At 41.1% G+C, this 17,462-nt stretch overlaps 1 protein-coding gene across 3 annotated transcripts in view; it reads left to right on the forward strand.

The window, feature by feature from the left end:
* The window catches only part of LOC126198627 (putative helicase MOV-10), a 380,400-nt gene that overhangs the window by 294,130 nt on the left and 68,808 nt on the right, over positions 1–17,462 (forward strand). For all 3 annotated transcript variants that reach the window (XM_049935085.1, XM_049935086.1, XM_049935084.1), the window contains one exon: positions 4,415–4,581. In XM_049935085.1, coding sequence (XP_049791042.1) covers positions 4,415–4,581 — 167 coding nt within the window. The remainder of the gene's footprint in view (positions 1–4,414; positions 4,582–17,462) is intronic.

Below are 17,462 nucleotides of genomic sequence, written 5' to 3' on the forward strand. Positions count from 1 at the left end.
CTCCATTCAAAAATCTTTTTAGCTTTTCTGCCAGTATTCATCCTGAGGACATGCTCAAGCCAGGTTGTTGTTCTACTTTTTATAATTCTTATGATGTCAGCTCCTTGTATGAGGCAGTCCAGCTCAGTCTTCGTTATAGATCTTCAGAAACCATTATTGTCCTGAACTGCCCCATAAGAGTTTATGCAGCATTCAACATTTAAATATCCTGAGCTGTTGCTCATCAACACTCGTTAGCATCTATATTTTGCATCCTTGGGTTACAACTGGCCTGTTGATGACCTTATATAGTTGCAGCTTCAGCTGCCTATTCAATAACATAGAGACCAACAATTTGTTAAAGTGTGGAAACATCTATTACCACTTGGGATGCACAGTTTTATTTCAGTTGACATGGAATTTGTGCTGTTAATATTAGAGCCCAAATAGTCAAAGTTCTGCACATGTTCAAAATTGAAACCATTTGCTGATAGTCTATCCAAGTTATTATTTTCCTTCCTGGTGAAATTCGTGTACTTAGTCTTTGTTTCATTTATAGGAAGGCCTCTAGGTCCTGTGCCTTCTTTCAGCTCACATATTGTCCTCTCTAGTGATACCCTTCTTCTACTAATAATAGCTACATCATCGGCATATGTGCATATCGGAGTTGACTTTGTGCCTATGTAACCAGATATCAGAAGCTTCCACATGGTTGCTTTGAGAATCAGATTGAAAAGCATTGTAAAGAGTGCATTCCCTTGTCTGACTCCTTTACTAATGCTAAACTAATTGCTCAGTTCTCCATCCCCTCGCACTGCAGCCTTGGAACCAGCCAATCTTGCTTGAATAATTGAGACATACTTCGATGGCATACCATGCAGCAGCAAATCATTTAGCATTTGTGCTCTGTCTAGACTATCAGAGGCCTGCTTGCAGTCTATATAGAGGTTATGAAGCTCAATGCTATACACATATGCCTTTTCATGTATTTGTCTCAACACAAATATCTGTGTGTTGTTGACCTATTAGGCTGAAATCCACACTAATACTCCCCCAGAATGTCTTCTGCATATGGTGCTAACCTGTTGTAGATACTACTAGAGAAGATCTTATAGGTTACATTCAGCAGGGTAATTCCTTGGTAATTTGAACAGCAGGTCTTGTCTCCTTTCTTGTGTATTGGTTCGATTACCCCTAAGGTCCATTCTTCTGGGATTCTTTCCTGATTCCATATCAACTTAATAAGTTTGTGGATCCGCTTATGAAGATCAGTTCCCCCATTTTTTAGCAGTTCTGCAGTTATTTCATCAGTTTGGTGCTTTATAATTTTTTAAAAATGTGCTACCCTTTACAAGCTGTTATTTTTGGTCTAGATTCTTGAGTTCCTTCTTTAATTTTCTTGTAGAACTTTCTGCTTTCATTCCTTGGTAGTGCTCTTCCATCTCTTCTGCCTTTCTCTTCATGGGTTCCCTTTTTTCCTCCTGCATACCCTTGCTACCTCTACTTTCTTTTCATTACGTAATGCCTGATTTGATCTATTATTCCACTGCAAGCATTTCAGCCTTGCTTCATTTTTCTGTTCCATTGCCTGTCTACATTCATCATCATACCAGTCTTCATTCCTAAGTCTCCTTGCTTCCCCCAGTATTTCATGTGCTGTTGTCCTAATGGCATCTTTAATAGAGTTGCATTCTGATGTGTTGGTGAATGTGCCAACACCTTGTAGATAGAGGAGCCCGAAATGCACGCTATCTAACGCAGACGGGCGTGAATTCTGGAACAGGATAAGTAGTGAATTCTAATAAGAAAAGTATGCAGCTCCTCTAATACTTAACTTTTATTTATCCTTGTTGTGAATACAGCATTCTTGATGAGACATTTCATACGATAACTATCAAACTATGTAAGGCTAATGGCGCCTTGCTAAGTCGTAGCCATTAACTTAGCTGAAGGCTATTCTGTCTCTCGGCAAATGAGAGCAAAGGCTTCGTCCGTATAGGCGCTAGCAACGTCGTCATACAACTGGGCGAGTTCTCGTACGTCTCTCGAGACCTGCCGTGTGGTGGCGCTCGGTCTGCGATCACACAGTGGCGACACGCGGGTCCGACATGTACTAATGGACCGCGGCCGATTTAAGCTACCACCTAGCAAGTGTGGTGTCTGGCAGTGACACCACACATTCTTTGTCTGTATCATCTCCAACATCTTTTGTTTGTAACTCCTGTCTCAGTCTGTTCTGGTACTCCTGAACAGATCTATCTTTCATTTGTTTTATATTTCATTTCTTTACTCTGGTCCTGCTTCCTTTGGCAGCCACGGCAAGTTTCTGTCTCATTTTGGCTCCTACTAGGTAATGGTCAGAATCAGAATTAGCTCCTTGGAAAGTGTGCACATTTTCCATATCAGATGCCCACCTCTTTGATATCAATATATGGTCTATTTAGTTTGCTTCATTTGTTCCTGGTATTTTCCACGTCCCTTTGTAGATATTTTTCCTTAAAAAACAGGTACTTACTGCCTTCAACTTGTTTGCAGAAGCAAACTGGGCAACCTTCATACCATTATTTATTATTAGTTTCATCATACAGACTTTCCTTACCAAACACACTTCTGAATGCCCCTTCCTTTCCCAGTTTTGCATTATAGTCACCAAGAACTATTTTGGAATCATACCTGGGTACTCTGTCACACACCTCCTGTAGTTTATCATAGAAGATGTCCACAGTATTTTCATCTGATTCTTCTGTTGGTGCATACATGTTCTCAAAGGTCACATTGTGAAAATGGCCTTTCATACACAGAGTATATCCTTGGAGACTATTAACCCAACTCCCTTGTCTTTCGTCTTTTCCTGAATAGTACCTGGAGAATTTCTGCTTATAAATCTCTCCTCTTCCCTTCCACCTGATTTCCTGCAGTGTAACAATTCCCTTGCCATACCTTAGCACCTCTTCTGCAACCCTGTTCATCGCTCCTGTTTGCAACAGTGTATGCACGTTCCACGTTCCAAATTTAAGCACCGATAAATCCATATTCCTGTTTCCTAGCATAGTTTGTCTATGTAGGAGCAGTCCGGTATTCCTTGTGGAATTATTCGCAATTATAGGTTTTTTTACAAAACAGCTATCAACCCTGCACTCAACCCCCAACCTGGAGGACCAGGCTTTCATTTCGGGACTAGCTCCCCTAGAGGCGTTGATGATCTAGCCTATAGAGTCCCCCCTACCCTATGGTGTGGGACACACTTCATCTGGTTCCTCAGTCGAGACCACTCTGGCTTAGGTGACCCTGTCAGTAGCTACGCTACCACTGTTACATCTCTCAACCTCATCAGAGCACTCAAACCCTCCCACTGGAGGTGCCTACAGTAAGGCATTCAGCATACTATGTGGGCATGGCAGTAACCCACTGTCCACTCATCTGAATGGCCACTGCCAAACTGTGGCATACTGCGAACTTGAGAATCCAGGTGCCAAACATGCTGCACATCATACACTAATGATTTCAATAGCTGTTTCACTACATGGGCAATTCGGATTCTCCCTTCCAACACTAGTTTCTCTGAATTATGGGAGTTGTCTCTTCAATATATCATGCACTCTCACAGTTCCCTTTGCCTAAATCTCTGCTAACCTGTTTCCCTTTTCTTACCTTTTCTTTTCTCTCTTCTGTTCTCACCACTCCTTTCCGTTCCAGATCATGTACTGCCTTCATCCGTTCCTCAGCCCCCCACCCCTCTCTGCCCCCACGGAAGCACTTTTTCTCTCTCTCTCTCTCTCTCTCTGTATCCTCACCCCTCCTATCCCCCTTTTTTTCCACCCCTCTCCCTTACTCTCTCCCCTCCGTGTCTCCCTCTTCAGCACCACCTCCCTTCCGTCCCCCCCCCCCCCCCCTCTTCCTCCCATCCTATTTCTTATGTGCTCTACCATCAAATTCCTTTCGTTTTGCTGTGCAGCTGCTGAGTCATCTGGCAAAATATCTGGATTACACTACCCTGCTACCTTCTTCTTGCCTCATGTGTCCTTTCCCACTTGCTCCCCAATTTCATCGATCCTGCCAACTAGTTTTGGGTATTCATATTTAATAAGTAGTCTTGGTGCTACCACAAGCATGTACATTTAGGTGTCTTTGTGGTTGTGTGTGTGAATGTGTGTACTAGAAAAGTGCAAGAGCTCAAAAGCTAGTTTTAACTGTTTTCTATTATGTGTTTCTGTACACCATGCACCAATCCTCTATAGGTAATTGGTTGCTTTTCCTGTATTTTACATAAGTGTCCATGCAGAAATTTCCCTTATTGTTTTAAAACACAGTGTTAATTAACTTTTAAGATGTGGGTCTTCTTCTGTCAGAAAGTACATACGTTATATGCGCGCGCGCACACACACACACACACAATTCAGTTTTTTTAACAAAGAATTTTGTTTCCCCTCTGTAGGCACATCCTTCTTGGAGCGGCTGGTAATGACAAATGAAATGTATAAGAGGAATGGGACAAACCAAAAATACAATTCTGCTGTCATTACAAAACTACTGAAAAATTTTCGTTCTCATGAACAGATCCTAAAAGTTTCGAATGAATTGTTTTATGACAATGAACTTAAGGTAAGAGTTTCATTTTCCTTTGTAAATTATCAATTAGTTAAGTTAATTTTTCTATATGGTGTGATGTATTCAATAAGAAAAGTAGGATGATTAGTAGTTATTGTTCCATTGATGATTATATCATTAGAGACGAAGGAATGGTCTACCAAATAATCTTGGAAAGCGATGCTGACTGCTAGTAGTTTTTCAAGAATATCTTTATCCTGGCTGCAGGTCCTGTGCTCCAGTTCTAACAGAGGAGTTTTTATAATATGCGCATAAAATATTTTCACATTAGTCTTTCTAGCTTGCCAATTTACATCTGATGTTTGTTGCAAGAGTTAGGTGGATTTTCCAGTGTTTGTTGCAAGAATTAATTGGTAGAATCATCAAATCATGGAAAAGATAGATTGATACTTGCCATATACAGGAGCTGTTGAGATGCAGACAGGCACAACAAAAAAACTGCTAAAAATTGTGTCATGGTTGTTAATATGTCTCTCATTGTTGACACTTTCAAAAATATTATTGCTTCATAGTGACTCTCATTCCAAATCCAGTAGCAGTGCCATCAGTGAAGTGTAACAGTTAGCACTGAAATCACATGTATTACAAACAGCAACATACAGCCCTAACAGAACTGAATTCTTAGATAGGTCTTCTCCTAAAGCAGACAACACACACACAAACACACACACGTCCCTGCATAATACTACAAGCAGCACTTTACTGTCCCCCACCCACCCTGCTACCCCTCCTTCTGCCCGTCCCAGCCTCCTTCTTACCCCCACTACTCAAATAGCACCTCCCATTATATGCAGTTGCTAGCAGTCTAGCCTCAGTGGCCAGAGACAGCGGTCATTTATGTGCAAATTGTGCTTGTGTGAATGAGTGTGTGTTGTCTGCTTTACAGGAAGATCTGTTGGCCAAAAGCTCACTTGTTTAGCAGTCTTTTTGTTATGCCTATGTTAGATTCAGCATCTCGTCTGTATGGTGAGTAGCAATCTATCCTTTTCATAATATTGTCATTATTCCATCCTGGATTTTTCATTGTTCAAATAAATGTAGTTACAGATGTGCTGTTCATATAGATTACAATTCCTTCAGTGTATAACAACAATGGACATTCCTGGATGGAGCAATATGTAAAGTAAGGGGAAGGTGGATTGATGTGCGCAGTAACACATAACAGAAAACAGCATTCACAGAAGCTTTCAAGCAGTAGCTCTTTTTCTAGCCGTAGTACCCTTGTTCACACACAGAAACCAAATGCACTCTCCCATGGCCACGACAAAACTGATGACTGACACTTGGTTATTTAAAGCAGTTGCCTGAACTGGATGTAGGGATGTTTACAAGGAGAGGACAGAAGGAAAGAGGCAGGTCTATGGACAGATGGCTTCACAACCACACAAGATGAAATGAGTATAGAGAGTACAACAAGAGATGTACAGAAAGGGAGGATGTAGGGAAAGTGGCAAAGGGGAGGGCAAAAAAGGAGAGGGAGGTGATCATGAAGAGGGAGAAAGGGTGGAGAGAGGGAAAGGGGTGGGGTTGGAAAGAAGGGAGAGGAGAGGGAAAGAGACAGACAGGGAGGGTCAGTTCCCATATTTGGGGGAGAGGAAGAGTGGTGGGAGATGCAGTGCATGGTGTGTGGCTGGAGAAGGAATGGTATAGATAGAAGAGAGAAGGGAAAAGGCAATGTGAGGCAGTGGGAACACCTTAGTGGAGGTTTAGGCTAGGGGGACTGCAAAAGCGCAAGATATGTTGGAGAGACAACTCCCATCTGCATAGTTCAGAGAAACTTGTGCTGAAAGAGAGTATCCAAATGGCCCACATAGTGAAGCAGCTGTTGTCATTTGCATTGTGGTGTATGACAAGTACAGCAACTGAGATTGTCACAGTTTCGTGGTAGCCATTCATGCAAGTAGAAAGTTGGTACTTGTCACGCCCACATAGAATGCTATACAGTAATTGGAGCATAGCTGATACATACCTTGGCTGCTTTCACATGTGGCCTTGTCTTTCATTGGGTCAACCACAAGGGAGCGACACTTGGAGTACAGGACAGGGAGTGGGATTGGAATATTGATTTATTGTTATTTATTTATTTAACCTGATGTGTTTGGGGCTAACAGGCCCACTCTTACATTGGACCAGTGATTCATCTATACAGTACCTTTTTCACATCATAGTTACTTAAGAAATAACAGTTTTAATATAGTACAAAGTTTTTTAAATGCCTGAAGTGGCTATGTGAGTAAGTAATACTGGTGATGAGCTAACAACATTACTACTTTCAGTATGTGTACTACTGCAGGTGCTGCCACTAATAGTGACAATACTAGTAGTAGTAGTAGTAGTAATAATAATAATAGTGATAGTGGAAGATATAAAGAAATTATAGATGTACAAAATAGATGTTTTCTGGTGTAATGAGTTCAGGGGAAAGGAAATTTAAGGAGACTGAATCGGCTAAATATACTGGGAAATGAGGGAAATCTGGTTCGAAAGAAGAATGTACAGTGGTGACGAGTGCATACAAGTACAATAGTAGTCATTATTGTTGCTTTAGTGAACATATCATTAACTGTCTTCTGAATCTGGAGATGTTAGTCATTCTCTAAAAAATAATGCAGGAGTTTATTCCAGAATCAAGTGGGAAGTTATTCCAGAGTCAAGTTCCTGCTGCTGAGGAGGACTTAGAGAAAGAATGATGAAGTGGGACAGAAAGGATTTTGCTCTGATGGGAACGAGTGTTTCTGCCATATTGCTCAGCAAAGAGCATTAATGTCAAGGAGAGGTATGAGGGACAATGTTTATTGATAAGACAGTAGAGAAGGAAATAGTAAGGAAATCCCTGGGCTTGTCTGCACACAGCCAGAATCGCTGTGCATATGATGTTGAAATATGGTCACAGAGTCAAACATCTCACATAAAACCAACACAAGCATTTATAAGAATTTCCAGGTGCCATGAGCTTTCTTGAGAAAGGCCTTCCAGCATAACATCACTGTAATCAATAATTGGAAGTATAAGTGTTTGTATGAGTTTCTTTTTGAGGTCAAGAGGTAAGAGCTTTTTATATTTTTGTGGAACGTGGAGAAATACTGATGCCTTCCAGCACACTGCAGTTATGTGCTCAGTCCAATTTAGATTTTCATCTAGTATTACACCTAGACTCTTTGCTGAAGGAAAGAAGTTGATATTTGTCCCATTTAGGGTTAAAGATGGTAGAGATTTTCAATATTTTGGGCTAATGAGCTTAGAATGACCAACCAGTACTGCTTGGGGTTTACGTGGGCTGAGCTTTTACCATATATCCTGCACCTATTTTGATAGTGTACACAGGTCAGTATTGGGATTCTTGATAGCTGTCTTCAGGTTTATTGGTTTTACATTTAGATACAACTGGAGGTCATCAGTATCAGTGTCATATCTGCGCTAGGACAAACCTGATGACACATCATTTACGTACAGTGAAAGGAGTACAGGAGTCAGTACCAAACGATGAGTGTTAGTGTATACCCTGGGGAATGCCTAATACTACCTGCTTCCACTGTGATCTTATTGTCTGGACAAGAAACTTGCTGGCGAGACGTCAGTATGAGCAAACCCATTGCACTGCACTTGGCAAGAAATTTAGGATGGTAAGTTTCGCAAGTAAAAAACCAAAAGGCTTTGCTGAATTCTGAGAAGCACATGATAAATTGCCTCTTGTGGATCCATGGCAAGCTTCAGGTCATGTGCTATCTTTATTAAAGCAAATCTGCTGCAATGCTTATGGAAATCTGATTTGTATTTGTCTAATAAGTTGTGTATAGTTAAGTAGTTTGTTAGCTGGTCATGGGCTATATAGTGTAAGACCTGGGACAATGTGGGAAGAATGCAAATAGGTCAGTAATCAGAGGGTGCTACAGCAATGTCCTTTTTAGATAGTGTTGTGGTTGTAGGTAATGTGAACTATTGGTTCAGTTCTTCAGCTGGGCCAATGGTATCAGGTTGTAACATTCTCCTCGGATCGTTACACTTAACTCAAATTTCTTCTGCCTGGTCCATTGATGAATGAATATGAAATTTTCATGTTGTTGTTGTTGTGGTCTTCAGTCCTGAGACTGGTTTGATGCAGCTCTCCATGCTACTCTATCCTGTGCAAGCTTCTTCATCTCCCAGTACCTACTGCAACCTACATCCTTCTGAATTTTCATGCTTCACAAAATTTATTTACATTAATTGAAAAGCAAACTGCACACTCGCCATGTAAACAAAACACAGACTTCACTGATCTCTTTGACTTCCAAAACTAACTTCCGAACTGACTCTCTCGCTGCATCGCTTTATATAGAATTTTAACAATAAATTTCAAAATTACCCATTACTAATTTTGTAAAACTTTGATGTTACAATTTAAATTTACAAAACTTAAAGAAACTAATGTTACAGCCGAATAAGGTATAAAATACAATATAGAATGACATAATCTTTTGTAGTAATATCTTTAGTTTTCCATAAGAAAATCAATCTGAACTTTAATTACACTAATGTCTCTTGTATTGTTTTAGTTATGTAATAACTACAGTTTGGATTTGGTTATTAACATTAAGTGGTAGTACAGAACTCCTGCTTTATCCAATTACATGCATAAAATTTACAAACAAGGCCTCAAATTCTGGAAACTGGAAAGTTGTGTGATGTAAACAATTAGAGAATTAATTAGAAATGTAATTACAAAGAATATTAATTATAGAGGAGGACATAAAAATAGATAACAAATGAAAATACATCGCTTGGTAATAACTTTTAAGCTGTTTCTCAAGATAATGAGGTTTTCTGTGTTTACACATTACTCAATTGCAATTATGGTAATTAGAGGCATTAGTTATTTATGCCAATATTTCTACAGCCTCTTATTATCTGTTGTTGAATATTTATTACTTCAGTTTCTTGATTAGATATTTAATTTAGCATATATATATATATATATATATATATATATATATATATATATAAAAAGGTGGTATCAGACATTTCATATGAATCTTGGGGGGGGGGGGGGGCTGTACTGTTATGAGGTGCAGCTTTTACTTTGCCTATGCTAAGACCATGCAGGTTTTTCCTTAGGACAGCTGGTCAATTTCTGTTGTCAGTTAATATTTGTGCATGCCTGAGTCTTGCATTTTGCCCAGCTTGACTGAACTGTTCAGCTTCTAAGCAGGATGATTTTCAGATGTTGTATCTAGTTTGTATGTCCAGTACACAACATCTCTAAGATTCATGAGCAGTTTTAGTTCTTCAGTTAGCTGTCATATAGGTTTCTTTCTTACTTTTCCAGTCCTTGGAGGGGCATATTTATCATGTAGTTGAGTAAGTTGTTAGTAAATTCATGAAGTTTTTCTATGTCCAAGAAGGGAGTAGGTGATGTCCCCTAAACTATTTCTTCTGCTCAGTTTCAAGTTAGATAAATTAATGCATTTGAAGATTTGGTATGTAGTCAGTTGTGGTTTCTTTCTGGGACACTAAAATTATGTAATTGATAGGCATTCCAGGTGCAGGTATATGTTGTTGTTGTTGTGGTCTTCAGTCCTGAGACTGGTTTGATGCAGCTCTCAGTAAAGCTGCATGCCCTCAGGAAAAATTACGGCTGTAGTTTCCCCTTACTTTCAGCCGTTCACAGTACCAGCACAGCTAGGCCGTTTTGGTTAGTGTTACAAGGCCTGGTCAGTCAATCATCCAGACTGTTGCCCCTGCAACTACTGAAAAGGCTGCTGCCCCTCTTCAGGAACCACACGTATGTCTGGCCTCTCAACAGATACCCCTCCGTTGTGGTTGCACCTACAGTACGGCTATCTGTATCGTTGAGGCATGCAAGCCTCTCCACCAACGGCTAGGTCCATGGTTCATGGGGAGATATGAATTACTCTGAGGATTTCATTACAAATGTATCTTTAAGAATGTGACAGCTGTTTGTATGGTGGGCAGGAGCGAGCTGAAGTAATGACATGTTTGAGGAAGAAATCATGCATTTAATTTTGACACTGATAGGACTATTTTGTGGAAAATTTATGTTAGTGTCACCAGCCGTAATTATAACAATGCAAGAGAAGGAAAGTTGCTACTCACCATATAGCGGAGATGCTGAGCCACGACAGGCACAGTAAAAAGATTCACACAATCATAGCTTTTGGCCATTAAGGCCTTTGGGATTTTATCCCTACAGACATATATTATGCTTGCTTATCTTCATTGTTGTTGAGTGTGTGCAGCACAGTAGGTGATAAATCAGATCATATGTCTGCCTCTACTCCACCCCCTTGTTGGTTACATCTGTCAGCCTTGGAAAGATTTATCAAACTTGTGGGAATCCTTATTTTGAACCAGGTCTCTGGTAGAAGCATTACATGGATGTCTATGTCTTGCAATATATGTTGGAAATCATTGAGATAAGCTGACAGAGATTGGACATTTGTGTGTGTAATATGGAGCTTAATACGATCAGGTGAAAAGCTCACCAGGATGCCAATGAGGGTGGGACAACAAAGCGTACTGGGGCACTTTGAGGTAGGAGATCAAGGTTCCCAGAAGTTAAAACAGCAGTTATCTGCAGATAGTCGAGAGATTTATGACTAAGACCAGCAGGCTTTGCACTGATCATTGAATACCTGACTGGAGAAAGAAGAAGAAACTCGCTACAAAGAGCAGTACTGAAAGCAAGGTAAATGGAATGAAAACAGGGTGTATGGTTAAAGACTCTAACGAGGAGCAACAACAGTATTATGATAATAAATTGCTAAATAAAAATGGAAGTAAGATAAATAAATCAATCGTCTGAATCAGAGCCCTATGAGAATAGTGAAGTAATAGTGAAATAATGAACCATATTGGTATTGGAAATATGAAAATGGAACAGAAAATTTATAATTAGTACTAAAAGTAAACTTTAACATACAAATAATAATAGTAACAGGAAACTAGTAAGAAAATTATTTAAAAAAATAAACTGTTTTTTTTTTTTTACAAAATAAAAAGCCAAAAATAAATGCGCGTACTAGAGGCAGCAAGAGTTGACTTATTTTTAGTTTCAAAAGCACAGGCATTTGAGTTCATCTGCATTGCACACTGATCTTTTCCCATTTTTGGACTTCACCATTGTGCTGCTGTCATTTGTACACACATTATGTATCCCAAATGTTGAGACTGCACTGTTCAGAATATTTAGTCTCTAAGAAGTGAGTTCCTTGCGTATTGTCAGACCTGACTTCTCAAATTTCTTTTTTACTCTGAAGGTTTCAGATCTTTGCTGTGTGCCATAAACTTCACTATTTTGGGTCTAAGTTTTAAAGATCCTGTCTACGTCATTCAGTGTCACCTGCATACCTAGTTTCTCTCAGGTGAAACTGATCACTAATTTGTTTGTATTCTTTCTATTGTTCTCAAGAATCCCAAATAGTCCGAGATTATTGCAACTCTGCTATTGTTCAAGTTTGTCAAATTTCTTGATCAGCTTCTGTTCGAGCAGTTGTGCTGTCTCCTCAGTTTGTTTTATAGATTTGTTCAGAGCATGGACCTCACATGCATAGGGATGGACAAGGCTATTCTGTAGGTCAACAGAACACTACTTTGAGGATGTGGGAATGATTTTGTTAGCATATCCCTCATCTCAGGACATAGTACAAGGTAATCAAGGCCCTTGTGGAGGATATGGTTGAGCTTTTTAATGCCGGTTTGGTACTAGGTAATCTGAGGTGGCTAAAGTTTTACTGGTGTAAGAGGAGCAGATGACACCGGAAACTTGTTTGTGGTTGAACTGGATAGGATATTGTCCGTCAGTAAAAGCCCCAGCTTTTCACAGCAGATGCGGCATACGTGGATGGCGAAGCTGTAAGGAAGGGACTTTTTGTCGTGAAATGGGTGACAGCTCTCAAGGTGGAGGTACTGGTGGTGCTTGGTGCACTTGTTGTGGACAGACGTATTTAAGGAGCCATCTCAGAAGTGGAGATTGACACCTAGTAAAGTGGTGTGATGAGTTGAGAAGGACAAGGTGAAGTGGATTTGGGAATAGGTGTTGAGGTAATGCAGGAAAAGATCAAAGTTTGTCATTGCCATGGGTCAAGATAATGAAAATCTCAGCAATGAATCTGAAACAGAGAAGTTTTAGGCAATGACTGGATAGGAATGGTTCCTTCAGATGTTCCAAAAATAAAATAAGTGCATGGAAGCTTCCTATGGAGACAGCAGAATTTGTTGTAGAGAGCCACTGCAATGTATATCTAATTTTGGTATAATGATACAGTAAAGATGCATATACTTTGTGCACTCTCTGTTCACCTGTTCTACTCAGGAGGACGTCGTTATCAGGAGAAAGAAAACTGGCGTTCTATGGATTGGAGCGTGGAATGTCAGATCCCTTAATCGGGCAGGTAGGTTAGAAAATTTAAAAAGGGAAATGGATAGGTTAAAGTTAGATATAGTGGGAATTAGTGAAGTTCGGTGGCAGGAGGAACAAGACTTTTGGTCAGGTGATTACAGGGTTATAAATACAAAATCAAATAGGGGTAATGCAGGAGTAGGTTTAATAATGAATAAAAAAATAGGAGTGCGGGTTAGCTACTACAAACAGCATAGTGAACGCATTGTTGTGGCCAAGATAGACACAAAGCCCATGCCTACTACAGTAGTACAAGTTTATATGCCAACTAGCTCTGCAGATGATGAAGAAATTGATGAAATGTATGACGAGATAAAAGAAATTATTCAGGTAGTGAAGGGAGACGAAAATTTAATAGTCATGGGTGACTGGAATTCGTCAGTAGGAAAAGGGAGAGAAGGAAACATAGTAGGTGAATATGGATTGGGGGGAAGAAATGAAAGAGGAAGCCGCCTTGTAGAATTTTGCACAGAGCATAACTTAATCATAGCTAACACTTGGTTCAAGAATCATAAAAGAAGGTTGTATACCTGGAAGAATCCTGGAGATACTAAAAGGTATCAGATAGATTATATAATGGTAAGACAGAGATTTAGGAACCAGGTTTTAAATTGTAAGACATTTCCAGGGGCAGATGTGGATTCTGACCACAAACTATTGGTTATGATCTGCAGATTGAAACTGAAGAAACTGCAAAAAGGTGGGAATTTAAGGAGATGGGACCTGGATAAACTGAAAGAACCAGAGGTTGTAGAGAGTTTCAGGGAGAGCATAAGGGAAAAATTGACAGGAATGGGGGAAAGAAATACAGTAGAAGAAGAATGGGTAGCTCTGAGGGATGAAGTAGTGAAGGCAGCAGAGGATCAGGTAGGTAAAAAGACGAGGGCTAATAGAAATCCTTAGGTAACAGAAGAAATATTGAATTTAATTGATGAAAGGAGAAAATATAAAAATGCAGTAAATGAAGCAAGCAAAAAGGAATACAAACTTCTCAAAAATGAAATCGACAGGAAGTGCAAAATGGCTAAGCAGGGATGGCTAGAGGACAAATGTAAGGCTGTAGAGGCTTATCTCACTAGGGGTAAGATAGATACTGCCTACAGGAAAATTAAAGAGACCTTTGGAGAGAAGAGAACCAATTGTATGAATATCAAGAGCTCAGATGGCAACCCAGTTCTAAGCAAAGAAGGGAAGGCAGAAAGGTGGAAGGAGTATATAGAGGGTTTATACAAGGGCAAAGTACTTGAGGACAATATTATGGAAATGGAAGAGGTTGTAGATGAAGACGAAATGGGAGATAAGATACTGCGTGAAGAGTTTGACAGAGCACTGAAAGACCTAAGTCGAAACAAGGCCCCGCGAGTAGACAACATTCCATTAGAACTACTGATGGCCTTGGGAGAGCCAGTCATGACAAAACTCTACCATCTGGTGAGCAAGATGTATGAGACAGGCGAAATACCCTCAGACTTCAAGAAGAATATAATAATTCCAATCCCAAAGAAAGCAGGTGTTGACAGATGTGAAAATTACCGAACTATCAGTTTAATAAGTCACAGCTGCAAAATACTAACGCGAATTCTTTACAGACGAATGGAAAAACTGGTAGAAGCAGACCTCGGGGAAGATCAGTTTGGATTCTGTAGAAATGTTGGAACACGTGAGGCAATACTGACCTTACGACTTATCTTAGAAGAAAGATTAAGAAAAGGCAAACCTACATTTCTAGCATTTGTAGACTTAGAGAAAGCTTTTGACAATGTTAACTGGAATACTCTCTTTCAAATTCTGAAGGTGGCAGGGGTAAAATACAGGGAGCGAAAGGCTATTTACAATTTGTACAGAAACCAGATGGCAGTTGTAAGAGTCGAGGGGCATGAAATGGAAGCAGTGGTTGGGAAAGGAGTGAGACAGGGTTGTAGACTCTCCCCGATGTTATTCAATCTGTATATTGAGCAAGCTGTAAAGGAAACAAAAGAAAAATTCGGAGTGGGTATTAAAATTCATGGAGAAGAAGTAAAAAGTTTGAGGTTCGCCGATGACATTGTAATTCTGTCAGAGACAGCAAAAGACTTGGAAGAGCAGTTGAACGGAATGGACAGTGTCTTGAAAGGAGGATATAAGATGAACATCAACAAAAGCAAAACGAGGATAATGGAATGTAGTCAAATTAAATCGGGTGATGCTGAGGGAATTAGATTAGGAAATGAGACACTTAAAGTAGTAAAGGAGTTTTGCTATTTAGGGAGTAAAATAACTGATGATGGTCGAAGTAGAGAGGCAAGGCAAGGAATCGTTTCTGAAGAAGAGAAATTTGTTAACATCAAGTATAGATTTAAGTGTCAGGAAGTCGTTTCTGAAAGTATTTGTATGGAGTGTAGCCATGTATGGAAATGAAACATAGACGATAACTAGTGTGGACAAGAAGAGAATAGAAGCTTTCGAAATGTGGTGCTACAGAAGAATGCTGAAGATAAGGTGGGTAGATCACGTAACTAATGAGGAGGTATTGAATAGGGTTGGGGAGAAGAGAAGTTTGTGGCACAACTTGACTAGAAGAAGGGATCAGTTGGTAGGACACGTTTTGAGGCATCAAGGGATCACAAATTTAGCATTGGAGGGCAGTGTGGAGGGTAAAAATCGTAGAGGGAGACCAAGAGATGAATACACTAAGCAGATTCAGAAGGATGTAGGTTGCAGTAGGTACTGGGAGATGAAGAAGCTTGCACAGGATAGAGTAGCATGGAGAGCTGCATCAAACCAGTCTCAGGACTGAAGACCACAACAACAACAACTGTTCACCTCCACTTGTAGCAGCAGCTGAAGGGCTGTGCTGACTGAAAACCAGCCTGCTGGTGAAGGTACCATCGCATCTCACCAGCACCCTGGTCACTTATACCAGAGGTACAACTTAGATTCTCCTTACCTGCTGTGGCTGCAGTGCACAATGCTGGCTGTCACCCCATGGTTCTAGTCAGTTATTCACTCACTCCTCATGCCCCATCTCAAACGCTCGCCAGTGTGATGTCACTCGCACCACCTATCGCTAATGATTTCCACCCAGCATCAGCCCCACCGACGTCTACCAGATTCTGACACACCTGAGGGCTGAGAAGGCAGCACTTAACCTCAGCATTGTCGACCTACACCTCATGCACCTGCCGCCAGTGCTAACTGCCCCCACCCACTTGGCCAAAACAAGTCACCCCCGCCGGCACAGCTCTAACCACCCCTCTGATGACCACCGTGAACTAGGTGCAGCTTGTTAGTACCACCAGAGGTTTGGCGATAACACCACCAGCTGCATACCTCCTTGCTCCTGGTCTCCAAACCCCACAACCACCATTAGTAGTTGTGCACGGTTGCCATACTACTTCACAGTGTCTATTCATACGGAATTTGAATGACGCTAATTCCCCTGTCCACTACCTTGTTGACACCAGGTCCGTTGTATCCTGTACATTTAGTCCATTGTATCCATATTTCCCTGTAAACTACTCCCAAATCCCACTCCTCACTCTAACCTCCTCATCGCCGCCACCACCAACTCGGCCATCCCTATTTACAGGGTCATACCCACTCGCTCGCTTTAGGTCTTCAGGCATGAACTCGTGTGGACCTTTATAGTTGCAGATGTTGCCGACCCCATTCTGGGCACTGACTTCCTCGGTCATATGGCATGTTGCGAGCATCATTAAAATTGTGGCAGATTGCCTTGGCCGCTCCTGCGCCTTCACCCAACCCTTAAACTGCAATGCGTTGGCCACTGCTCAAGTGGGTGACCTGGACCTAGGCTACACCCTTCAGAATGATTGTCTTGGTCTCAACCTCCAGCTAAGATCCATACCTGGCTCTGACCGTAAGATCAGGTGTGTCATCCTTGTAGATCCTTTACAAGCTAGTTTTTCCAATGCCTGCTCCCACTCATTTCTCCCTCCTACCTTCTGAAAACCAGCGTTTGACCCATCTATGGCCTCACACAGTCAGACATCTGAGCTTCTGCCACCCTTATGAAACAACGTTTTGCCTGGCTGGGTATTTAATGTGACTGCAGCAACTGGGCTCGGTCCTGTATTCCGTGCCATCTTGCCAAGCTCAGACAGCATGCTCACTCCCCTGTGGCCAACTTTGCCCCCACACATCTCCTTACATTTGCCTCCACTTGTAGCAGCAGACAATGGATTGTACTGGCCAAAAACAAGTATTAGCGAAGTGCCTGCTGGCCAAGGTATACTGCATCTCCCCAGCACCCTCGGTGGTCACTTCCACTGGGGTAGAGCTCAGACTGCCAAGGTTTCCAGACACAACACCCGCCAAACTGTCACTCAACCAGTCTCTTCTCCCACTTTAACAAGGCAACATCTCCCATCCATACTCCCGGCAGCTTGTCCCGTGCAATACCACGTGCCTCGCGTCGCTGTCTGCCTGGCAGCATCTTAGTATGTGCTGACAGAAAAATTTTCCATATGCGTCCAGT

This window comes from Schistocerca nitens, chromosome 8 (genome assembly GCF_023898315.1).
Source record: "Schistocerca nitens isolate TAMUIC-IGC-003100 chromosome 8, iqSchNite1.1, whole genome shotgun sequence".
NCBI lineage: Eukaryota > Metazoa > Arthropoda > Insecta > Orthoptera > Acrididae > Schistocerca > Schistocerca nitens.